Source organism: Notolepis coatsorum (genome assembly GCF_963971535.1).
Source record: "Notolepis coatsorum genome assembly, chromosome: 1".
Classification (NCBI taxonomy): domain Eukaryota; kingdom Metazoa; phylum Chordata; class Actinopteri; order Aulopiformes; family Paralepididae; genus Notolepis; species Notolepis coatsorum.
Window position 1 is genome coordinate 239,915,975 of NC_140165.1, and position 27,711 is coordinate 239,943,685.

General features: G+C 45.8%; 1 protein-coding gene across 1 annotated transcript in view; it reads right to left on the minus strand.

Moving 5' to 3' along the window:
* Positions 1-27,711, minus strand: part of LOC311224431 (RNA-binding protein Musashi homolog 2-like) — a 211,487-nt gene that overhangs the window by 94,405 nt on the left and 89,371 nt on the right. The window contains exon 8 of the mRNA XM_084309417.1: positions 5,518-5,632. Coding sequence (XP_084165543.1) covers positions 5,518-5,632 — 115 coding nt within the window. The remainder of the gene's footprint in view (positions 1-5,517; positions 5,633-27,711) is intronic.

Genomic DNA, 27,711 nt, shown 5'->3' on the forward strand with positions numbered 1-27,711 from the left:
ATTTAGCTGACGCTTTTATCCAAAGCGACTTACAAGTTCTGTACGACAAGACAGCAAGAAGGGTACAACTCTATCAGCTGAGTAACAATGTTCATCAAGTGTTGCGTGTTACAGTGTAGGTTAGTTTATTAGGACAAGTGCATGACAGTAAGGTTAGTCAGGGTTAGATTTTTTTTTTTTTTTTTTTTTTTTTTTTAATCATTTCAGATAATGGTTGAAGAAGTGAGTCTTTAGTCGACGGCGAAAGATTGGACGGGATTCGGCTGTCCTAACTGGGATGGGTAGTTCATTCCACCATTGTGGGGCAAGGACTGAGAATAGGCGGCTTCTCTTTGATGACCCTCCGGGAGCTTGGATAGGAGTAGGTCTGAGGCGGCCAGAAGATGCAGAGCGTAGGGGTCTTGAGGGTGTGTAGTTAGAGACCATTGACCGGAGGTAGGCGGGAGCGGTTCCCTTTGCTGCACGGTATGCTAGGTCGAGGGCCTTGAAGCGGATACGTGCAGCAATGGGGAGCCAGTGCAGGTCCCTAAGAAGTGGGGTGACATGGGCCGACTTCGGTAGGTTTGATATCAGGCGGGCCGCTGCGTTTTGAATGAGTTGAACGTATGCAGTATGAACGTAGATAAAGCCTGGGGTCATTTTAAATCTTTGTTTCGTACGGCAATTGATGAAAGTGCACCAGAAACAACTATGAGAAAGAAAATCTGACAAGAGCCCTGGATGAATCCAGAGATTCTGGCAGCTATAAAGTCCAGAAATTACACATTCTCGAAATTCAGTAAAATAGGGATGAACAGGTTTATGAGGAGTTCAAGAAGAAAATAAATGAGGTTACGGGAATGATCCTTGTTGAATGTTGAAAATGATGTGCTTTTTATTGTTTTCTACAGTGAGGAGCAAGGAGCCTTCAACCATTTCAGTGCAGGCGAGACATGGAAGGAGGGCTAACCAAGACATGTGAGAGACTTATTATTATTATTATTATTATTAGTGCTTTTGTTTAGTTATAACTCTGTTCATAAAAGTTGAAAATAATGTATTTTTACATGTCATTGTCTACAGCAATGATTTGCCTGGGACATCTAGGGGGGCAGGGCGTGCCCAAGCCCGGTCCAGGTCAAGAAATTACCCAGACAGGTGAGAGACTTATTATGGATGTTTATTGCTTTTTTATTATTACTAGGTTTGCAGACTTTGTACGCAATATATACAGAATGGAATATTCCCCATTGCAATGTTTAGTGCAACATGTTTATTCGTGTTGATACACAGGGTCTCCATGGTATCAATGGTGAAATGAGCATGAAGAGCTGCGATGTCGCCCTCTGTCTCATTATAGACAGAAGCTGTTTTACTGCGTGGCACAATTGAGCAGTCTCTCTCTCTCTCTCACTCACTCACTCACTCACTCACTCACTCACTCACTCACTCACTCACTCACTCACTCACTCACTCACTCACTCACTCACTCACTCACTCACTCACTCACTCACTCACTCACTCACTCACTCACTCTCAGTCTCACACTCACACACACACACACACACACACACACACACACACACACACACACACACACACACACACACACACACACACACACACACATATATTCTTTTTTAGGATCCGCCTCAGGCATCCTGCACTCTATATGACTGCACTCTAGTCATATGTGTACTGTATATATGTATATTGAATATCCCACTTTACTTATTTTTTACTTTTTTTTTCTTTTTACTTTTTTTTGTAAAAAACGTACTTTTACTGACTTTTTGTAAAAATAAAATAAAAGCATGCTGGTGATAATTTCCAGTTGAGAATCAAAATTTCATCTGTGTTTATTACCTGTGTATGGAGAAAATAATGCTTTGTAAATTGAATTCTGTTCTGTTCTCTTTTGTTTATGTAAATATGCTACCTGAGGGTGCATTTCCACTGTTTTATATGCTTGATTGAATATGTTTGCATTGGTTCATAGTAAAAAGAACCCATTTTCTCAATCCGATTTTGTGTTTTGTGTTGTACATTATGCAGTATACAGTATATACAGTATTATACAGTATGAAAACTAACTGTCAGGTCATATATGTAAGGCTGTGCTGAAAAAAAGGATACCAAACATACCATGGTAAAACATTTTAAAATGGGAATTATACAATTTTAATCAAAATTAGCTAAAACATTGAAAATATCCCACAACTCCGAAGAGTAAGAGACTGCCCAGTCCAACTGGCATGTATGGGGAAAACAGGTAGGGGAGTACTACAGACAGAAAGATATCCACACAGACTCATTCTCCTTTGTGAGTGTGACTGAGGACACAGTTTAAAAAAAACTGAGGGCTCTCAACCCTAACAAGGCAACAGGACAGGACAAGATACCTGCTAGATTTCTTATGGATGCAGCTGAGTCCATCACCTCGGGCTTAACACACATTATGAATCTATCTATCTGTCAAGGACAGTTTCCCTATGATCTCAAACAAGCCAGAGTCATTCCACTTAATAAATAAACTAGACACAGGGAACTATAGGCCTGTGTCTATTCTTAGTGTAGTGTCCAAGGTCATAGAAAGGATCATTCATGATCAAATAAAAAAATACTTCTCTACAAACAACCTGTTGTTCAAGCTCCAGTCTGGATTTAGAACATCACATTCCACAGACACATGTTTATTATATCTGACAGTCCAAATTAGAACAGAGGTGGACAAAGGTAAATTATGTGGGATGGTTTTATTAGATTTACAAAAAGCCTTCGACACCGTTAACCACGACATACTTTTATATAAACTGAAGGCTATGGGTTTTAACTGTATATCCTGAAGGTGGATGGAGTCTTATCTGAGAGGCAGGAAACAAGTAATGGAAATTAATGGGAGCATCTCCTCCTCACTCCAACAGATGTGCGGGGTGCCACAAGGGAGTATTTTAGGACCACCTTTATATGTTAATGACATGAAATCTGCCTGTGAATGTAACTTGTTTTTATTTGCGGACGATGCTGATCCCATCAGGACAAAAGAGAAGTTGAGAGGTCACTCAGTCTTGAGCTTGACAAGATCAGCCATTGGCTGGTTGAAAATAGGTTATCCCTCCACCTGGGTAAAACCGAAGCTATCCTTTTTGGCTCTGCCATTCAACTTAAGAGGTCTCCTGGGTTCAAAGTAGTGGTAGGACTTACATGGCGATATGTCAGGTGAGCGTCTTTTTACGCGCTGCGCGTCAGATGACCACCCCGGACTCCAGACGCTCCAAAACTGCCAATCATCTGCTAATGGCGAAAATGATTGGTCAGCATTGTAGCCAACGAGTGTACGTTACCAACGATACCCCACGTGGGGGGGGGGGGGGGGGGGGGGGGGGGTGCGAATAAGGGAACTAGGTAAAAGTTGTCGAGCGAAAACCAGAAGTGAATCAGACTTCAGAACACACAGGTTTTACTCGGACGTCTCTCAAAGATCCATTTCTGAACGAATGTTTATAAAATTTTGACCTGTACTACATAAGACTTCAGGCTATGGAACCGCAGTGTTTTCCAGCTTATACCTCTATGCTGGAATATTGGACTACAAAACAATTTGAGTACATTTCTAATTTTTTGTTTTTTTTATTATTATTATTCTAAACAGTCACACCGACCTAGGTGTGTAACGTGCATTTTCACCAGACTACACTTCTGGTAAATCATAAAAATACCATAGTCAAACCGGCCAAGGAGGTAACATTATCTGTCGCCGAGTTGAGCACCCCAGACTAGAGCCAACTAACGTTTGGCAATGGTGATCGCCTAGAGCGAACTATTGGAGATTATTATGAAGAGGACAAACGGTGACGATCCATCCATAACATAAGGTGCGTTTTCACCAGACTATATTGGATTCTAGTATTTTCAAACAGGCTGTTTGGATGTAACGTTACCTGGATGTAACGTTAACCTGGCGCTGCTAACAGGCCAACTAACGTTATATTTATTGATCCTGTTCTGACCCAAGACACTTGGAACAAGAGTGGACAGGGTTTTGGTGGACCTGCTGACAAAGGTAACGTCTATTTTACCGAACCCCATCATAAAACATGCCTTTGTAATGATCCCAGCGTCGGAAACCGACCCCCCCCCCCCCCCCCCCCCCCCCCCCGGGTGGCTTTGTGAATAGAAACATTCCATATATGGTCGTGTTTACCTTTGACCTGAAAATAATATCGGTTTCAGAAGAGCAACCCGCACGAAAATGCGCATGTTGCACAACACATGTCATATCTCACGTTCCAGAAAACGAGACTGGATTATTTTGAAACGGGACGATTTTTTGCATGGGATAGCGCAGGAACGAAGGTATGTAGAAATAAAAAGAAATTCCCCTGTTGGAGTATAAATAGTGCCTGTCAAATGAGCCATACTATTGTCTCCATAGCTATAATATATAATATACGATGGTTCTGCAAACATTGTGAAAATTGTCAAAAAAGCTGGCTCCAGGGAGTAAATATGGAAAAACAGCGTGGCAGTCAAAGAGTTAAGAGGTTAACAGGTCAGCCTTAGAAGTCCTGGCACTGGCAGGGGCCCTGATTCAATGTCATTATGACTACGCGTGCTCCTCCTGGTACACTGGCATCACAGTAGCACTGAAAGGTAGGCTACAGACAGCTCTAACAAATTAGCTAGACTGATATTAAAACTCCAACCCAGGACTCACCTTTCACAGACACATTTTAACAGCCTCAAGTGGCTTAGAGTCTCTCAATTAAAACTCTGCATGGCACACAAGATACTCTGGAATACTGTCCCTCAGTACCTCAGTGGATATTTTAACAGGGTTAGGGATGTACACGGGCACGCCACCAGGGGGAGCCCTACAGACCTCGTCCCAGTAAGATGCAACAGAGTAATAGACCAAAACTCATTCCTGTATTCAGCAGCAGTACTATGGAATAGCCTACCAATGGAGTTGAAGTCCATAAGCCCCTTCTCCACTTTTAAATAATCTATAAAGAGGTGGATCATGAGTAGCAGAAGCTGGGAGTAGATAACAAAGGGATTATATTATGTGTCTTTCCTTTTGTTCTTTTGGTGTTTGTAAAATGGATTACTACTGTATTTATGTATGTATTAATAGTATTAAATAATTGATCAATTGATTGTAAGTTGTCTGCAATAGGTCGTCGTCGTCGTCCCCCTCCCTGGCGTGGCGGGCTCACCCATGCATATCCGCAGACTCTGATCATGGTATTCTATACCACACATCCTGACACACAGACACTACACACACCCACGTCCACACACCAGTACATGACTCCACGGACACCAATGATGAAGGACCGCAATGGAAACAAGCCTATGGCTTTATTGTGTTTTTTAATCCTATTGGTAAATGGTGGGCTGATATGTATACCTGTTAAATTGTATATGTGTTGTTCATTTAAATCAATAAACTATTCAATAAAAAAATAAAACACACGCACACACACACATCCACCCAGCCAGCCAGCAACCCACACAGAGTCCAGTGGTACTCACTCAGCATGCCCATGCCCAGCATGAAGGCGTCCATGGTGTAGGGCAGGCCCCGAGCCCGGCCTCGCGTCCCTGGGGGGAACATCACCTCTTTGGGCTGGGCCTTCTTGCATTCTACCTGTGAAGAGGCACAGAGACAACCCTGTTAACACCACGACCCCAGGTTCTCTGGAGGGGAAACTCACAACAAACACGCAGGTGTACAGTAATTAGTATGTCAAGGACCCCTAACTGACACGTGCCATGGACCCCCATACCCTATGATCTGTCCCTGGGACCCTCGTTTGAAAAGATATTTGTTGTTAGATGTGATTTAGTTGAGAATTCCTGTCTGTAGGTGTGGATATACTAGAGGAGAGAGTGGCATCAGTGTGGCATCAGTGTGGCATCAGAGTGACATCAGAGTGACGTCAGATTGATGTCAGAGTGGCATCAGTGTGGCATCATGGTGGCATCAGAGTGGCATCAGTGTGGCATCATGGTGGCATCAGTGTGGCATCAGGGTGGTACAGGGTGGCATCAGAGTGGCATCAGTGTGGCATCAGGGTGGCATCAGGGTGGCATCAGAGTGACGTCAGTGTGACATCAGAAGTGGTATTTGTTTCATTGAGCTAAATCTAGTGAAGAAATTATTTAGTGAAATAAAGAAAGTTCCCCACTGGAGGTCTTCTGATCCCACTTTGAGAAGCAATTATGTAACTTTTAAGTAGAATCAAACTGTTAAAAAGAAAACAATGAAATCAGCTGTTTCCTAAAGCTCAGTTGTTCTGGCAGCCCTCACTGTGAGTAAAGGAGGCCACACTGAGCCAGAGCTGGCCCACTGCTGGGGAACTGATTTCACAACGTAATACATTTCATTATTGCTTCTGATGGAGAGTAATGTGTTCTATTACACATCACCACTATTACCTTTCTTTTTAATACAAAAACTCAAATGACTCTTTCCAATTAATCATACTGGCACATACGATTTCCCTAGCAGGACAGAAAACTTACTTTGCCGGCTAATGTTTCATTTATTTAGCATATTTTACATCAACAGGGGCCTAGAAAGGTTTAGGAAACAGAACAGAGCCCAGAGCTTTGAATTATGGATTTCTCCAGAATAATTGTGAACTTGAGATGAAGAATATTTGGAGTTATATATATTCATAGTTGACGACAGTAGAGGTTGAGTACGTTCAGGTGATGTATCATATTCACACAAGTGATATGGATTGACTGGAAATACATGGGTTGTCCAAAAAATCTGACTGATATGGTTCTCCATCAGAAGGGTTACATCATGTTTATATTTACAGAACCCCTACCACACACACACACGCACACGCACACGCACACACACACACACACACACCTTTTCCACTTCATTCAAAGTAATATGTGCATTTTAGAGTTGTCCTCGACTAAAGACATTTACGTTGACTAGTAGTCATAGCACGTTATCAATTAGTTGATTCTTATCTAAAAATCTGTCTAAAAAATAGTTTACCACACTGCAGTCATGCAGAATAAATTAATAGATTAATAAAGCTTACTAGAAATGTGCAAATAATTTTCCCCAAAATACTGTAATTACATTCATCATAGGAACAATTGCATAAAGAAACGACACAATGAAATCTAGGTCGTCTAAGACCAGACCGACTGAGAGTTTTGCATTACGACGAGAAATGAGTCGTGAGTCAGCCGCTCTGCTTTTGCAATATCATATTTCCGGTAGAAATGTGATTCTGCGAGTCACTTTGTGCTCCTTCAGAAAGTAAGAGTAATAATACCATCCAATTTCTTACTGCATTATATTACTGCTGTTCATTAAAGTATCTGTATTGTACTCATTAACTGTCATGTAAAAAGTAATTACAAGTAATATCATTCAGACTCAAGTTGTGTTATTATTACTGTATTACTGTGTCATGTCCAAATGATGTAAAGGGTGATTCAGAATCAGGGCTCAGCACAGGAGAGACTAGACAGACCACCAGTAAAGGGTGATTCAGAATCAGGGCTCAGCACAGGAGAGACTAGACAGACCACCAGTAAAGGGTGATTCAGAATCAGGGCTCAGCACAGGAGAGTCTAGACAGACCACCAGTAAAGGGTGATTCAGAATCAGGGCTCAGCACAGGAGAGACTAGACAGACCACCAGTAAAGTGATTCAGAATCAGGGCTCAGCACAGGAGAGACTAGACAGACCACCAGTAAAGGATGATTCAGAATCAGGGCTCAGCACAGGAGAGTCTAGACAGACCACCAGTAAAGGATGATTCAGAATCAGGGCTCAGCACAGGAGAGTCTAGACAGACCACCAGTAAAGGATGATTCAGAATCAGGGCTCAGCACAGGAGAGTCTAGACAGACCACCAGTAAAGGATGATTCAGAATCAGGGCTCAGCACAGGAGAGTCTAGACAGACCACCAGTAAAGGATGATTCAGAATCAGGGCTCAGCACAGGAGAGTCTAGACAGACCACCAGTAAAGGATGATTCAGAATCAGGGCTCAGCACAGGAGAGTCTAGACAGACCACCAGTAAAGGATGATTCAGAATCAGGGCTCAGCACAGGAGAGTCTAGACAGACCACCAGTAAAGTGATTCAGAATCAGGGCTCAGCACAGGAGAGTCTAGACAGACCACCAGTAAAGGATGATTCAGAATCAGGGCTCAGCACAGGAGAGTCTAGACAGACCACCAGTAAAGGATGATTCAGAATCAGGGCTCAGCACAGGAGAGTCTAGACAGACCACCAGTAAAGTGATTCAGAATCAGGGCTCAGCACAGGAGAGACTAGACAGACCACCAGTAAAGTGATTCAGAATCAGGGCTCAGCACAGGAGAGTCTAGACAGACCACCAGTAAAGTGATTCAGAATCAGGGCTCAGCACAGGAGAGTCTAGACAGACCACCAGTAAAGGATGATTCAGAATCAGGGCTCAGCACAGGAGAGTCTAGACAGACCACCAGTAAAGGATGATTCAGAATCAGGGCTCAGCACAGGAGAGTCTAGACAGACCACCAGTAAAGGATGATTCAGAATCAGGGCTCAGCACAGGAGAGTCTAGTAAAGTCTGGTAAATCTGTGCATCTCTAAATGATTCATTTTCATCCAAGAAATTTAACATTTACATTTCAATTCCCATGAATACACACTGAAATTGAGCATTGAAAATGTTGCCACGGCATGCACTTTTAAAAAGGTCCTTTTTTAGGGCATTTTCTTTTTTAACAATCTTAGTGCTTCTGAATGAAAGGATTCTTCTTGGTCTTTTGTATTTTCATTAGACTCCAGGCTCTGGAACGTTTAACTGCCGCCCATGAAATGTTTTGACGCATCATCGGTTCATTCAATTCAGTCCATTAATGGCGAACACCCCTAACTGGAGCGGGGGATGAACAAGGAGTCCTTCTCCTCTGGAACTACGACCCTCCGCTTGGCCTAACAAGTGACCGACTGCTCCAGGTCGTGCCGTAGACCACCTGCACGTTCACCCCACAAAGAGCACGAGCTGAAGCGAGCTCCTGTATAACGGCGAGACATGACTTCATAATCATAAAGTATTAAACCCCAGCGTGAACCATAACAGCTTCTCCTCTGGGCCTCCCTTCCTCTGTGCCTGTCGAGAGGGAGGCGTGGATAGGAGGAGGTGAAGGATAGAGACTCCGCTCCCTCCTCCCTCTTCTTCCTCCTCCTCCCATATGTCTCCAGCACTGAAATGGCTCTCAGTGTGTTTGGCTTGTTGCTTTTATGTCTGCGTTTGCTGAGGCGAATGAGGGGAGGGGGGGGGGGCTTGTGTCTCGAGGCAAAGTTTGCCAAATGTTCTCATCTCTCTCTCCGTCTCTCGTCTCCCCCCCCCAGCCGCCTGCCTCTCATCACCCGACCGAGACCGAGACCACCGTGCCTGGGGGCACTATTACCCCCCCCCCCCTGCCCATGAAGGCAGGATCTCTCTTCCTCTCTCTCTATGTCTCTCTCTCTCTCTTTCTCCCTCATACAGACACACACATTTAGAGGGGCATTTGGAAATCATACTGGCACCCACCTACCAATCACACACATCATAACAAACCCACAAGCTTCACAAATAGAACAATTCTCCAGGTCTCTCCCCATCTCTCTGTCTCTCTCTCATGCTCTCTCACGCTCTCTCTCTCTCTCTCTCTCTCTCTCTCTCTCTCTCTCTCTCTCTCTCTCTCTCTCTCTCTCTCTCTCTCTCTCTCTCTCTCTCTCTCTCTCTCTCTCTCTCTCTCTCTCTCTCTCTCTCTCTCTCTCTCTCACACACACACACACACATACAAAAACAATAACCCCCAGCCCCCCTCCACATAAGCAATTCCACCCTACACCCTTGCTACAGGACTGTCATTGCTCCTTATCGGGGAGAGAATCTCAAAAAAAGGCTAATTTGTCCTGGAATGCACCAAGGCCATTTGCTTAAGGTCAGAGAACCTTTGTCTCAATGGCTCTGCCAATATCATCATTATGCCTCGATCGATATAGCAGAGGGGTGTTGGGGGGGGCAACACAACGTGGCAAAGGCCACTCTACCCTTCAAAGCTCAGCTTTAATTAAACACAACAGACAGTGGTGGAAGTGATGGGGATGTGGAGGGGAGGGGGGGGCGCGCAATTATTTCCCCATCAGGTGGGTGAAGGCAGGGGGGGCGAGGGGTGGGCACTCCGGGGGCGCCCGGCGGGGGGCCTGTGCCCGCTCGCTAATGGACACAGAGTTGCCTACTGCGATGGCGGTGGCATCATCAGCAATGGGCCATTTGAAGAGGTCTGAGTGAGCGTCCCCCGTTATTACTTAACTAATTACAGATGGGGACTCAGCGCTGATGAGGTGCAGCAGCTCTTAATGAAAATATGAAGGGGGGGGGGGGGGGGCTGAGCTAATGGTGCACAGGTGAAGGGGCTCGCTGGATGGCTGGCTCGCTGGATGGCAGGCCGGCTGTCGAGAGGAGCGAGGGGCCATTCAATTGTGTGTCTCCGCTCCCATTAGGCTCGCGACAGTCTTTTTCCCCTTCCGTGTGACACAATTGACCCGTCTCAAACTCCGCCCTCTTCTCTCAATCCACCAATCGCAAGCCGCTTGTCCTAGGGGAGTGACGGTCGCGATTGGAGGGTCGAGAACAGAGGGGCAGACGGAAAAGGACGGTGAGCGCTCGCGGGAGAAAACAATGCCTCGACGTTACCACCGCGTTCATCAATCATCCGCTGCTCTCGTCTCTCGTGTGACAAGGAGGCTTGTAGCTTAAAAACAGCACTCTGAGCAGCGTCTGCTGACGGACAGACAGCCAGTCAGCCGTCACTAAGTGCCTCTCGATGGGTGGGCAATAGATTGGCAGTGCCACCCAACCCAGGCCCGTAGGGCAGACGGGGGAGTGGTGGGTGGCCCCGTGCCACCTGGCAGGGCCCCTGCTGGGGGGCAATTAGAACCCCCCAGGTGGCCTAAACAGACTTAGGGCAACAGCAGTCACACAGCAGAATGCCAGCCCCTCTCTCTGACCTTTCCACTGCTCAGGTCCCTGGTGAGGAACACACACACACACACACACACACACACACACACACACACACACACACACACACACACACACACACACACACACACACACACACACACACACACACACACACACACACACACACACACACACACACACACACACACACACACACACACACACACACACACACACACACACACACACACACACACACACACACACACACACACACACACACCATACATACGAAAAATGCACGTTGCTATGCACACACATACACACGCACACCTTGAGGCATTGTAAAATCTTACATTTCTACCATGTTTCCATGTGATGACATTCAATTCGATTCCGTTCATTTTGATACTTCTTAAAGTAGGGGGCTGGTCGGTATGGATATAAATCCGCATCACGCTACATGATCCCATTGACCTCAGTAAGGATAAACGAGACGTTAATGAGACGTTAACACGGACACCACATCCTCCACGGCGGTTACCCGTGTCGTACGAGAGGCACGACGGGAAACTATACGCACCGGAGGCCGAGGCGTTTACCCAACGAGATTAGGCCAAATGAGGTCGGTAGGAGATTCATAACGTCGGCGTCCGCAAACATTCCGTCTATCGCCCGTCCTTATTTTAAAAGGCGCGTACGAAGATGAAGGGTCTGAGAACAGCCATAACTATTGTCTACAGATTACAGTGAGGACTTCACGCCACAGTGCTGTGTTTGTGAAGTAATTACAAAACCGACGCGGTTGGATTCCGACACTCGAGATCAAACTCTCTTTTTTTCCCCCCGAGGCGTTTTGTTTGCGCAGGCGGGGTGCGGAGACGGCCCGGCCCGGGCGGAATCACCGGCCTAACCGGAGCTGTGATCTCCGTCTAATTTGGACCATTTCTCTGCCGGCGTTAAGGTGAAAAACAATTCCTCATCTCGGGAGGAAATGTGAGCACTGCGGCGCTGTTTTATGACTCAATTAGACCGGTTTCCTGGCGAAGGTAGCGGGTGGATTATTCACAGCCACTGGCCAGAGACTATAGTCTGTTGTGACTGCGAGGCGGGCGCCTGGAAGGTCAGCGTGGAGGAGCGAATCAGAGGAACCCATTACCGGGGGAGGCGGTAATGATAGATACACAGGACCATGCACACGCCGACGCACGCCGGCTTAATGTAGAGTCAGCCGCCACCTCGTACACGGACGCCATGATATATAACAACGCTGGGAAAAATGGCACGGATCTGTCCTTTCTTTTCTTCTCCCGTTTAGACACGTATGCAAACAAACGTGTGCAAAACAAGGGAGCTGTTAAATCAGAAATGTTTGCATATATTGTATTTTTCACTTGTTGTGCCATACATGTCATATTGTGTTGAGGTCTGGGGGAATGTTTATAAAACAAATATAGATCATATTATTAAACTACAGAAAAAAGCTATTAGAATAATAAACAAAGCTAGTTACCTTGAATCGACAAATCCATTATTCATAAAGTCCTGCACATTAAAATGTGTAGATATGGTGTACATAAAAACCTTAGAAATTGTTTTTCGTGCTAAGAGTAAAAGCCTACCAGTTTGTATTCAATGTCTCTTTCAACCAAGAGAAGGAAAGTATAATTTAAGAGGGTTATGTATTCTTAAAACATGTAAAAAGGTAAGAACTAATGTAAACGCTGTGTTTACATTTTGGGAGTTAAATTATGGAATAGCCTTAGTGACGGGTTGAAGTTGTGTACTTCTCAGGGGACATTTAAAAAAGCCTTAAAGGATAAAATAATTCAGGAGTACAGTTTTCAAACAATTGTTTTTTTTCTTTCAAAAAAATTATATCTTGCAGCATATTTTAAGTTATTCTTTCTTATATTAAAATATATTTAGTTTTTAAGAATTTGTAAAGGATAGGCAAAAATAAGCATGTGCTTCAGGCTATTCCTTTTTTTCGTCGTTGATTTTGGATTTTGTGTGTGAGCTTGCCTTGAATATGTACATTTGTGATTTTTTATTTTCTTTTGCAAGTCCACACGGGTGTGTTTGATTTGTCTGTAAACAAGACCGAAAAATAAACATCATTAATTAATTCATTCAAACGCACGTACACGTACACGTACACACACACACACGCACACACACACACACACACACACACACTCTCTGAGAAGATTACGGTTCACAAGCACAATCGTCCTACGTCGTCCTACATCATCCTACATCATCCTACATCATCCTACATCTGCCCATTTCAGCCGCTTCCAATTCAGAGGTGGAAACCGTGCTGGAAAAGTGATAATCAGCAGCACTCTTGGCTCTGGAGGCCTCTGTCCACAGAAGGAGCTTTAACACCGCCATAGAACTCCTCTTTGGCTCCAGATTTGCTCCCTAAAGCACATTCTGCTCCTCTTTAAAGAGAAAACACTCTCACTCTCAGACAGAGCTGATGAGAGGGAGAGGGAGAGAGAGAGAGGGGCAGAAAGTGATAGACAGGGAGAAAGAGAGAGAGAGAAAGGAAAAGGGAGAGCGAGAAAGAGGGACAGAATGAGAAAAAGAGTGAGACATATAGAGTGAAATAAAAAGTGAGAAAGACAGAGAGAGAGAGAGAGAGAGAGAGCGAGAGAGAGAGAGAGAGAGAGAGAGAGAGAGAGAGAGAGAGAGAGAGAGAGAGAGAGAGAGAGAGAGAGAGAGAGAGAGAGAGAGAGACAGAGCGAGAGTAAGTAAGTAAGTATGTTTTATTTCTAAAGCACATTTTAAACAACCTGGACGAGAGCAATCCAGCAGGATCGGATTCACACCCGGCAAACAGAACAAGACCCTTTGATAATCCCTTAAATAGGAGAATATTTAAGCTGATCTCGGACCAGCTAGCGCCGGATCACATTACCTCTCCCCCACAACACTCTTCTGCACGAGCGCTGAAATAGGAGAATATTTAAGCTGATCTCGGACCAGCTAGCGCCGGATCACATTACCTCTCCCCCACAACACTCTTCTGCACGAGCGCTGAAACACCTCTCGATATTGGCATTCAATGATGAACTTTCTCCAAAGTGGGTTTACGCTATATTACGTTTTAGAGCAACACTTCACATCAAAGAAGATATCCAGCGATCTAATGTGATCAAGGTTAAATAGACCGAAAAAAAAAAAAAAAAAAACATCCCGTCTTTTTCATGTCACTTTCGATATCTGCGGCATCGGTTTGCGTCTGTGCACTTAGATGAGAAAAGCCTTTTTCAAAACTCCTTTAAAGTTGTAAGGGGGGGATAACAACAGAAAGCCGGCAATGTGCTTATCATAAAACCTGTCAGTCACAGGGTGGGATCCCTCCAGATGTGGTGCCTCCCGACAAATCCTATATGCGACAAATCCGCTAGACGCGCTGGGGTATGTATACTGTACGTGACAAAGCTCCTATAGATAGTAGAGAGGATAATTGCACTCCGTTTCCACTCCAGGCAGCGTGTCCGCTTTTCCAAACACACCCTTAGGAGCCAGAGATGGTTGCGGCTTCAGCGGGTAGCCGTGTTGATGAAAGGTAAGTAGCCAGCGAATAACCCGACAACAAGAGATCAGGACGTAGCCATTAGCTAGTGAGTTACCATTTCATTTGTGGCTCCGGTGTCATTCGTTTATTTCTTGGCGTGTTCCACAGAGACACACCGGTGTGGAGTCGGAGCACAAGGTGGGCTGTTTTACAGCGTCCTGGAGCAGGTAGGGAGTTCAGTGTCTCGCTCGAGGACATTCAGACGGGGACGCGTTGACCCTTGCGGGGGAAGCACCCGTGACCTCCTGGCTATGCAACGGTAACTCTGTGACCATGATGTCACCGTGTGATGAGACATGAATGGACAGGCTGCCTGGAGTGGAAGCACATGGTCACTCTTCTCTGCTTCCACCAGAGGGGCTGATCACAGTCAACTGTAAACCTTCTCTGCTTACACCAGAGGGGCTGATCACAGACAACTGTAAACCTTCTCTGCTTCCACCAGAGGGGCTGATCACAGACAACTGTAAACCTTCTCTGCTTCCACCAGAGGGGCTGATCACAGACAACTGTAAACCTTCTCTGCTTCCACCAGAGGGGCTGATCACAGACAACTGTAAACCTTCTCTGCTTCCACCAGAGGGGCTGATCACATAGAGATGTAACGGTATGACAATGTAATAAAACAGTCTAAAATTCAGTCTGCACTGAACCACAGTGAGGTTGGTAGAGAGAGCAGTTAGTCTGCACTGAGACACAGTGGGGTTGGTAGAGAGAGCAGTTAGTCTGCACTGAGACACAGTGAGGTTGGTAGAGAGAGCAGTTAGTCTGCACTGAGACACAGTGAGGTTGGTAGAGAGAGCAGTTAGTCTGCACTGAGACACAGTGAGGTTGGTAGAGAGAGCAGTTACACACTGAACCACAGTGAGGTTGGTAGAGAGAGCAGTTAGTCTGCACTGAGACACAGTGAGGTTGGTAGAGAGAGCAGTTAGTCTGCACTGAGACACAGTGAGGTTGGTAGAGAGAGCAGTTACACACTGAACCACAGTGGGGTTGGGTAGAGAGAGCAGTTACACACTGAACCACAGTGGGGTTGGTAGAGAGAGCAGTTAGTCTGCACTGAGACACAGTGAGGTTGGTAGAGAGAGCAGTTAGTCTGCACTGAGACACAGTGAGGTTGGTAGAGAGAGCAGTTAGTCTGCACTGAGACACAGTGAGGTTGGTAGAGAGAGCAGTTACACACTGAACCACAGTGAGGTTGGTAGAGAGAGCAGTTAGTCTGCACTGAGACACAGTGAGGTTGGTAGAGAGAGCAGTTAGTCTGCACTGAGACACAGTGAGGTTGGTAGAGAGAGCAGTTACACACTGAACCACAGTGAGGTTGGTAGAGAGAGCAGTTAGTCTGCACTGAGACACAGTGAGGTTGGTAGAGAGAGCAGTTACACACTGAACCACAGTGAGGTTGGTAGAGAGAGCAGTTAGTCTGCACTGAGACACAGTGAGGTTGGTAGAGAGAGCAGTTAGTCTGCACTGAGACACAGTGAGGTTGGTAGAGAGAGCAGTTACACACTGAACCACAGTGGGGTTGGTAGAGAGAGCAGTTACACACTGAACCACAGTGAGGTTGGTAGAGAGAGCAGTTAGTCTGCACTGAGACACAGTGAGGTTGGTAGAGAGAGCAGTTAGTCTGCACTGAACCACAGTGAGGTTGGTAGAGAGAGCAGTTAGTCTGCACTGAGACACAGTGAGGTTGGTAGAGAGAGCAGTTACACACTGAACCACAGTGAGGTTGGTAGAGAGAGCAGTTACACACTGAACCACAGTGAGGTTGGTAGAGAGAGCAGTTAGTCTGCACTGAGACACAGTGAGGTTGGTAGAGAGAGCAGTTAGTCTGCACTGAGACACAGTGTGGTTGGTAGAGAGAGCAGTTACACACTGAACCACAGTGAGGTTGGTAGAGAGAGCAGTTAGTCTGCACTGAGACACAGTGGGGTTGGTAGAGAGAGCAGTTACTCACTGAACCACAGTGGGGTTGGGTAGAGAGAGCAGTTAGTCTGCACTGAACCACAGTGGGGTTGGTAGAGAGAGCAGTTAGTCTGCACTGAGACACAGTGAGGTTGGGTAGAGAGAGCAGTTACACACTGAACCACAGTGGGGTTGGTAGAGAGAGCAGTTACACACTGAACCACAGTGGGGTTGGGTAGAGAGAGCAGTTACACACTGAACCACAGTGGGGTTGGGTAGAGAGAGCAGTTACACACTGAACCACAGTGAGGTTGGGTAGAGAGAGCAGTTACACACTGAACCACAGTGAGGTTGGGTAGAGAGAGCAGTTACACACTGAACCACAGTGGGGTTGGTAGAGAGAGCAGTTACACACTGAACCACAGTGGGGTTGGGTAGAGAGAGCAGTTAGTCTGCACTGAGACACAGTGTGGTTGGTAGAGAGAGCAGTTACACACTGAACCACAGTGGGGTTGGGTAGAGAGAGCAGTTACACACTGAACCACAGTGGGGTTGGGTAGAGAGAGCAGTTACACACTGAACCACAGTGAGGTTGGTAGAGAGAGCAGTTACACACTGAACCACAGTGAGGTTGGTAGAGAGAGCAGTTACACACTGAACCACAGTGGGGTTGGGTAGAGAGAGCAGTTACACACTGAACCACAGTGGGGTTGGGTAGAGAGAGCAGTTACACACTGAACCACAGTGGGGTTGCCTCGTTCCAGCGACTGATTCCTCCTCCTCCTCCTCTGTGTATGTTGTGCTGGAGCTGCAGTGCTGCGGTGCAGAGTGACTCATCGGCCCAGTCTGTCTCCAGTCCCTTCAGCCACACAATGAAAGGCACATTACCTACCTACCTACCTACCCCCCCCCCCCCCCCCCCGCCTCCTCGTACCCCTACTCACGCCCCCTAAAATAGAAAATACAACGCAGCCACTGGCCTGAAAGACAGAAAGATACGATACTGTGAACTGCTAAACAGTACGGCACAGGCTGGACTTGGAAGTTGTAAGGGAAAATAAGATATTCCTTTATTGATCCCTTGGGGAAATCGGTGCATCATAGCAGCATGGGGGTACAGGACAGGTATGGGCAGGGTAATAGTAGAAAGACATACAGTAAATATAGGCAATCAAATTAGATCTGAATATAAACATGAGAAAAAATAAACAGTGTAAAGAATATAATTAACTGGCGGCTGGGTGGCACAGCGGACTAAGCGCTCGTCACCAACGCGTGAGACACTGGTATCGAATCCGGCTGTCAGCGTTGCCTCCGGCTGTGCCGGCCGTCATACTGACACAATTGGCAGAGTCAGCGGGAGGGAAGCCGGTGGGGTGGTTTTCTGGTCGTTGTAAACAGCGACTCCTACAGGTCGGTCAGGGCGCCTGCACAGCGAGGGAGGGAAATGGTGAGGGTAGTGTGACCTCCCACGCGTTACACCTCACCAATGAGAGTCCACGCTGGCTGTCTCCTATGTCTCGGAGGAAGCATGTGATAGACTTCAGGGCTCCCTAGAGACCGACCAGTGGGGGGCACATGCGAGCAATGGCCAGGAAGGGGAGGGGGGAATTGGCATAACAACAAAAAAATTGGGATGGGAGAAAAAACACAGAAAAACAGGAGGAGAAAAAAGTGGATACAAAAAAAAATTATTAACTCTGAATATAAAAATATGGAAAAGATAAACGCAAATATAAAATATACACAAGGAGCCTAGTCTGTCTGTACCCTAACTGGCATGATGTACGTCATGTGTTATAGTCCGAGCGGGTTGTGACTTAACAGCAACTGAACCATCAATGGTCACACATGGATAACGTAAGGAGCAAGATAATAATGTCGTTCTAACCGTGTATGCAGGTACCGTGTCAGAGTACCGATTCACTCACATTTCTGTACCTTTACATGTTTAGTATAAGAGTGTAATATGCTAGAAAAGAGGGAGCCGTTTCCACAAATAGACTGTCCCGTCTCTTGGGTCTTTGGAAAGTCGAGACGAGGTCAGAGGAGTTTGATAATATTTACTGAGGATGGCCAGATAATGTTGATATTTAAACATTTTAAAAATATAATACATGATCACGTGATTTATTTTGTGTGGTGTGTACAACAATAAATAACTAAATGTTCTAAATAAATAACAATGTTGAAGTTGAGAAGTTGGGAGAGAGTAAAGTACTGAAGAAAAGGTACCGTTGTGTACCGATACCAAATTCCGGTATTCGATACCGAACCCATACCGGTACCGGCATGGGTTGAAACGTGAACGGTAGGGGTGGGGGGGAAATCGATACGTAGTAGTATCGCGATACTTTGCGTGGCGATACTGCATCGATACAGGGACGCCAAAATATAAAGTTATATTTTTATTAAAAAAAATATTCTTCCTTTTTTTGTATAAGGAAGTTGCATTGTTCATTTCAATACCTGTAATAGTACAGTAGTCCACACACACGCACACATGCGCATTCAGTTAAGTTGGAATATGACTGTAATACAAACAGTTCAGTTTGTCAGGTACATGCAACACAGATTACAGTGTTGACATCTGTCTGCTTGAGAAAATACCATGTTCTGCAATAAAAATTATTGAAGTGAGATGAACAGACTGAACTTTATTTTTTTAGATAAAACATGTTGACAAAGTTTAACTTTGCAGTTGAAAAAAGGTAATAAATGCCAATATATTGCAATATTAATATCGCAATACTCAGCATATCGCAATACTATCGTACCGTGACTCAAGTATCGTATCGTGAGGCCTCTGGTGATTCCCACCCCTAGTGAACGCTACCCGACTCTCGGTGTGATGCACGTTAATTTGCCTCGTCTGCACCCCTCCTCCCGGAGCGGTCGGGGTAAACAAACCGTCGCACGCTGGCTTGTCATCGGCACGACAAAGAAAAACACACAGTATTGATGGCGGGCGCTCTGCGCCTCCACTCTCCACACATTCTACAGTGTGCTCAATCCATACACAGAGTGACAATAAGACTAATCATTACAGCACTCGACACGAGACGGTTAGTAAATAAGATCAGCCAACAAAGCTAGATCCAATCTGTGAGCTCATTCCACCCTTTGAAATGAGAGACAAAGCTACCGTCTGTGGCGGCGTGGCGGGGATATTCATTAACCTGTGTATACATTCTCTACCTTGCACTGCGGTTAAAACGGGAATGTACAGGGTTCCAGCAAACACCGGGATACTTCGATTGACACTATTTATTGAGGAACTACATAAAAAAATGAAGGCTGTCAAAGTTAACGCAGTATTAACGCGTTATCGCCCGATTCTATTAACGCCACTATTTTTTTTTAACTCACGATTAACTTTTACGATTTTTTAAATTTTTTAACTAGACTTCACTCAGGTGTATTATTGATGCTCTCATTGATACTATGTTTGTTTCTGAAGTGTGTGTGTGTGTGTGTGTGTGTGTGTGTGTGTGTGTGTGTGTGTGTGTGTGTGTGTGTGTGTGTGTGTGTGTGTGTGTGTGTGTGTGTGTGTGTGTGTGTGTGTGTGTGAGATATATATAGAGAGAGAGGGGGGTGAGAGAGATGAGGAAGGGGCAAGAGAGAAAGAGAGCTGGGAGAGTGTGTGTGTGAGAGAGAGAGGGGGGTGTGATTACTCAGGCCTTGTGTGGGTGAATGTAACAGGTTCCTAACGTTTTCTTTCCCCTATTATTTCATGCACACTTTATTCATTGTTTTAAATTATTATTTTCTTTTAAGTTATTTTGTGCATCACTGTTTTGAATTTGATGCAAATTTGCAATGCATGAGGGTCATCCTTTTGTGTTAAATGGCTGCATAAAGCAAGCATTTGTTGACTTTCATGTTGATAAGAGTATTAAAACTTGGAACACAGTAAATTTCGCAGAGTAAATTTTACTCAAACTGAGTCCATTTGAGCCCAAGTCAGTAAAATTTTACTCAGTTTGAGTAAAATTTACTCAGCGAAATTTACTGTGAACTTGAAAAAGATCCGTTTAACACTTTGATTGCCATGGTTAAATTCATAATTTACCATCCCTAGCCAGCTCTATTTGTCTATGGAGAAGTTCCCCTTCTTTGCAGGGCTATAACCTTTTAAATTCTATTGCTAAATTGACATTATTATGGCCCATTCAATGTCCTATATCCATTGTTCAGGGTGTAGCAACGTTATACTTTTTCATTCACATATTCATACTAAAATAAAAAAGTATGTTTTTATCGTTTTCTGCAGCTTTCTCCAGAACTTGATTTATAGCCCCAAATGCATTATATTGATGATCAAATACAGTTTGGTAGCGATCGGTGCCAGATAAAAAATTTCAACTGGAGGTACTTCTAGAAGTTACTACGTATGATCTGATGATGACCGGATGGGCGGGGGGTCGTTTATAATTCCGTGGGCAACGTTATATCATTCACCTAGTGTGGGTCATATGATAATCAGAGCAGTTTATATGGAACACGTTAGAAAATAACGCTGGATCTTACCGTATCTTCCTCGCGCCGTTGGACGATCAGCTTGGAGTAGACAGTTTTCGATTATGGGATGTTGATCTAGATGAACCATTTCCAGGTTGTATAATACTATATACGTCCAAATAACGTTGTTTATTGAGTTAGGGCGAGCGATTGATTATCCAGTGTGTCGAGATGGAGTCCGGCTAACGATCGCGAGTGCCCGGACGAAATATGGATGAGCACTTCCTGTTTGGCGCGTCACTTCCTGTTGGCCGATCTGCCAATCGGCCACCAGATGGCGCTCTTGAACCGTTAGAGAGTTGAGTGGAGATCAGCAGTATATCTCAGGTCAAATATGATTTCGATCACAGATTTTTGAAATATTGATATCAAAGACGTGTTACGGCGTCTTCGGCAGAATGAGCATGGCGGGCAATGACGAGTTACGGCGTTTCCGGCGATTAAAGTGTTAAGGTAGATACATTTTTTTTTTTTAAATGTGATTAATTTGTGATTAATCGCGAGTTAACTATGGACAATCATGCGATTAATCGCGATAAAATATTTTTATCGATTGACAGCACTAAAAAAAATACAAATAAAATAAAAGCAAACTATGCGTTTTGCATTGTTGCTTTATCACATTCACTCGGTGCTTAATACCCATCAGGTGCGGCTTTAAATAACCAGGCGCTGATTGAAAACAGGTTCACATTCCAACGTAAATGCACTTCAGAAGGTCAGCAATAATAGCAACTACAATTCCACTGTACATAATTACATTTCTATAAGACCCATTTCCATAAGATAATGTACTGTATGTGAACATTTCCAGAAAATACTATATCAAAGTAGAACATACATGAATATTCTCTTGCTGCCACCCAGGAGGAAAGCACTGCTGTGCACGGGGGTCTCTTCAGCTTTTGTAAATATACAATGGTTTTTACTAAATAAAATAATGTATTCCCCGTTTCCCTGGAGCGGTAAACCTGTCCCCACTGCGCTTGTTTACACTTAATTTGCAACGTGCACGTGTGACAGTCCAAAGCTGTGCTTTTATACCTAGCATTAACATAGATCTCATATCCGGACTGTGTCTATAATTCATATACTGTATGACACAGATTACAATTACACAAGTATCCAGATTAGACTATCCTTGCAGTCTTTCATAGCCGCTACTGCTGAGCTGTGTGGTCACTCACAATGGGTCCCTGACCATCTCCGGAGGTGGTTTGGGCAATTGACCTATCACAAGCCCCCCCCCCCCCCTCCTTTTGATCCTCCAATCACAACTGTTGCTTAAAGTTAGTTGTGATTGGAGGATCAAAAAAAGGGCAGGTTCTGGGCGGCTAAGTGGATGGGCAAGGCGCTCGCCACTAACGCAGGAGATGCTGGGTTCGAGCCCAGCTCTTGGCGTTGCTTCCGGCTTGGCTGGTTGTTCATACTAATACAATTGGCAGTGTTAGGGGGTGGGAAAGCCGGTGGGTGGGGATTGGACGTTGTGGACAGCGACTCCTACAGATCGGTTGGTGCGCCTGTACAGCAGAATCAGGAAGTAACGGGGGCAACGGGGGCAGCGTGAGCCTCCCACGCGTTACTCCTCGCCACTGAGAGATCGCGCTGTGCAGGTGAAAAGATGCGACAGGCTGCCTCCTCGTGTACCGGAGGGGACAAGTGATGCAAGGCTTCTGACCTCACTACAACCGACCAGTGGGAGGCATAGGCTGGGATGGCTCCTGGTTCTGGATGTGATGGACCATCTTACATGTACATTCCCAGTTATCTGTGATACAGGGTTCACCTTGTACTGAAAGTGGACCCATTGTTCACAAACAGCATAAAACTGGCCAATCTCTAAGCACTGATTGCTACCCTGCCGTCAGCCTCTCTCTCTCTCTCTCCCCCCTCCCTCTCTCTCTCCCTCCCCTCTATCTCTCCCTCTACCCCCCCCCTCTCTTTTATTTCTCTCCCTTCTCTCCCTCTCTCTCTTCCGTGTCTCTATTGACAGGAGCAGGCATCATCATGACCACTGGCTACCAACACCCCCGCTATCCATCCAGACCACTGAGGGACAAACGACTCTATTTGTAGGGAGAGGCAGGGAGAGAGACACGGGCAGGGAGAGAGAGAGAGAGAGAGAGGGAGAGAGACACTGGCAGGGAGAGAGAGAGAGATAGAGGGAGAGAGACAGGGGCAGGGAGAGAGAGAGAGAGAGAGAGAGAGAGAGAGAGAGAGAGAGAGAGAGAGAGAGAGAGAGAGAGAGAGAGAGAGAGAGATAGAGGGAGAGAGACACGGGCAGGGAGAGTAAGAGAGACACGGGCAGGGAGAGAGAGAGAGAGATAGAGAGTGGAGAGACACGGGCAGGGAGAGAGAGAGAGGGAGAGAGAGAGAGGGAGAGACACAGGGAGGGAGAGAGAGAGAGAGAAACACAGGGAGAGAGATAGAGAGAGAGACACAGGGAGAGAGAGACATGGGGAGGGAGAGAGATACGGGGACGGAGAGAGAGAGGGAGAGATACGCGGGGAGGGAGAGAGAGAGAGGGAGAGATACGCGGGGAGGGAGAGAGAGAGAGGGAGGGAGAGAGAGAGAGAGGGAGAGAGACACAGGGAGGGAGGTGCTCCGGTGCCTACGGGCGAGAGAGAACCCTGAACTTAACACCAGGCATAATTCATGGCGAGTTGAATGAGATTACACAGGGACACAGCGGCGGGGGGGGGGGGGTCCTCCCCCCACCGTGGATTATTGATACACTTACAGCCATTTGGCCTGACAACCCAAAATTATACTTTTCCCCTTCCTCCCTGACAAGAAAAAAATATATAAAAAGAGAGAGAAAAGGCTGTTGGAGGGCATTTATGTTTACAAAAGAGAACATGTTTCTTTTTCACCGCTCCTCGAAGGGAGGTGTTGCTGAGCGATGAAATCACGTACTGTATGTGTGTGTTTGTTGTTGTTCGTATGTGTGTGTGTGTGTGTGTGTGTGTGTGTGTGTGTGTGTGTGTGTGTGTGTGTGTGTGTGTGTGTGCGCGTGCGTGTGTGCGTGCGTGTGTTGTTGTTCGTATGTGTGTGTGTGTGTGTGTGTGTGTGTGCGTGTGTGTGTGTGTGTGTGCGTGTGCGTGCGTGCGTGCGTGCGTGCGTGTGTGTGTGTGTGCACGTGCGGAGGGGCTAAGGGGTCTCTCGGGGTGAAGGAGAGTGCCGGTCTCCTGCTCATCACCTCCCCTCCCAGCGTCTCTCCTCGCAACTTTATTGCTTTTCTTTTGGTTTATGTGAGACATCAAGCCCAGTTAGATCCCCATAAAACCCAGTTAGCTCCAACAGCCCCCGTCCTCACACCACTGTTTCTGCCATTTTGGCTGGCTCAATTATGTACAGGAAATTGTTCCCTCCATCTCTCTCTCTCCCCCCCTCTCTCGGTCTCTCGCACTCCCAACTCTCTCTCTGTTTCTCTCTCTCTCTGTCGCTCTCACTCCTCTCTCTCTCTCTCTCTCCCTCTCTCTCTCCTCTCTCTTTCACTAACTCAGCATTGCTTTCATCACGCCACTCTGTTTTGTAGGCAGTGAATGTCCTCTTGTGTGTGTTTTGACACCTCCGGTGCGGCATAGCTCTCTGTCAATGGTGCACTCCATTACAACAGGGGAACTGAATGACTATAATCTTTTCAAATATCACAATTCCCTTCCATTAGCTTAAACTACTCTTAAACATAGAGGAAAACACACACACACACACACACACACACACACACACACACACACACACACACACACACACACACACACACACAGGACTGTATACTTTCTCTCACATACACAGTATTTACTCCCACTGTCTCACACACGCGCACGCACACACACACACACACACACACACACACACACACACACACACACACACACACACACACACACACACACACACACACACACACACACACACACACACACACACACAATGCACACACATGAAGCATTTTGTATGAAAGTATTCTGTACTTCTGTATGACAACTATTAAAGAACTTGAACTTAAAGAACTTGAACTTGCAAGTACTGTACACACATACACAGACAAAAACACACACATAGGACTGTATACTTTCTCACATACACAGTATTTACTCACACTGTCTCACACACGCACACACACACATACACCATGCAAGTACTGTATGCACATACACAGACAAAAACACACACACACATAGGACTGTATACTTATTACTTTCTCTCACATACACAGTATTTACTCACACTGTCTCACACCCATACCCACCTACTTACTCTCTCTTTCACCCCCCCCCCCCCCCCCCCCCCCACACACACACACACAGCACTGAGTAAACGCACCCAGAGATAGGGCTGAAATCAACTCATGATGGGCTTTAATGGGATTAAATGGGTTTCAACAACTCCAGGCATTATATCATGTCCTCGTGGTTTGTTTGTCCCTTTCTAGCTGCGTGCACACACACACACGTGCACACACACGCGCGCGCGCACACACAAACGTGCACAGTGTCCTCCACTGCTGTTGATGTCAATGTCATCTGACAGTAGCATAGTAGCAGCATCAGCAGCACACTAAAGGGGGGGGGGGGGGGGGGGGGGGGATATTTCCCAGCAGACAGACGGACCTCCTCTCTCTCTCTCTCCCTGCCTCCCAGAAGAGCCTGACGCTCTGCTGATATACGCTGCCGGGCCACCCAGACACTCCAGATGAGCCCCGCCGACACGCGCCGCACTAACCATACATGCTAATGTGCCGTGTCGCAGCGGGCCGTGCGGGCCGTGGGCTCGGTGGAGAGGGCTCGGCCTTCAGGGGGGGGAGGAGAGGGCGGCGGGTGGCGACGCCGATGAGCCACCGCCTCCCCCGTGCCGGCGGGGGGGTTATTGCAGGGCGGCGGCTGGTGGCGTGTTATCTGAGCGGGGGTCAGATGAGAGCAGCGGGCCACGCGGGGATCTGTGACAGTGCTGCGTCCATAACGACAGGAATCACCTCGTTATAGCGACGGCCTCCAGGGGGCGGTGGTGAGACAAGCTGCTGCTGCCGCCGCCGGTCTGACTGCTCGGGGACCGGCTGATCCAGGACCAGCCAAATCAAAAGAGCCGAGCGTCTTATTCTCTTATTCGTGGTGATGAGAGTGACAAAAAAAAACGCTGTTCTAGTTAACCCTTTCAGGGATTCTCTGAGCGGAGGCAGAGCGCAGACTGAAGTGCATCCGCTCCACAGTTCACCGCCCTCCACCGGCCCTCAGTCCCTGACGGAAGAGGTTCTTGGTTGTAGACCCGCTAAGAGTCGGTGCCACTCTGGAACCAGGTGTCCTGACCGAGAGCCGGTTCTATTGCTGTCGCAACACAAACAACTGGTTAGGGATCAGGCACTGGCCCAGAACCTATGAGGGGTGGAAGTGACACAAATTGATAAATGAATGTGTAACCGATTAAAATGCAATCAAATCAAATAGTCACTTGATGAATTAGCAAATGATTTAATTAATTCAAATAAAACATCATCAATAAAATGAAATAACAATCAAACACATCATTTAAATAAACTAGACTGGTTTTTATCTAATAATCACCTTGAAATTCAATTCAGTGCACCGCAATTCCATTCGCCACCACGTTCATCAAATCGAGGACACTTTCGTTGTTGAACGGTTTGTTAGCGGTTTGTGCTCCATGTGTCAATCAAATGACCCCGCCCACTATGAGGGGTGGACGTAACAAAAACGTATGAACGTGGTGGCGAATGGAATTGCGGTGCACTGAATTGAATTTCAAGGTGATTAGATAAAACCAGTCTAGTTTATTTAAATTATGTGTTTGATTGTTATTTCATTTTATTGATGATGTTTTATTCAGTTTGGTTCTGAATTAATTAAATCATTTGCTAATTCATCAAGTGACTATTTGATTTGATTGCATTTTAATCAGTTACACATTCATTTAATCGGTTACACATTCATTTATAAATGTTTGTTACTTCCAGCCCTCATAAGAACCGGCCCAGAAGCGGCCCTCAAAATGCCTTGGTGGAAAAGGGCTACGCGACATGTAGAGGATTCGGCCGAATGGGGCTATATTTTTATTTACCATAGAAATCAAGTTAAATGTTCTTGTACATATTGAACGTTTTGAGCATTCTGAGCATTTTTACAAACATTTTGACACTAAAACTACGTTTTTCTGTGCAAGAATTGTCCAGCGATCTCACAGTGTTCCCAATAGCACCTGTGTAAACGTCCAGCGCATTTAGCAGACAGGAACTGTTCCAATTTCATCCCACATTTACAATGTAGCGTGGACATCTCCTCCTCCTCCACCACCACTGTGTCTTCGGTTTGGCCTGATGGGGGCGCTAAAGGAAGGGTCATGGGGGGGGGGGATCAAAAACTGTATATTTTCCTTTAGGGGTCATACGTTCGTAGCAAATAATAATATTAAAAAAAATATTTCACAAAGACCTGTCGCAGTGAATCCATAACATCCCAGATTATTCATTTTGGGGATATAATAAATTACATACTGTAAACTAGCCTTTTGGCTACAATTGGGCACATTTAGATGATATTTTATAACATGTAACAATAACTAAAATAAAAAACTAAAATAAATAAATAAAAAATTAAACTAAACTATGTTTGGTGAACTCGTTCCCTCATGCTGTCTAGGTCTGCGTGCTGCACATGTGTGAAAGAGACCGAGTGTATATGGATGAGCGTCTCAACAACCAA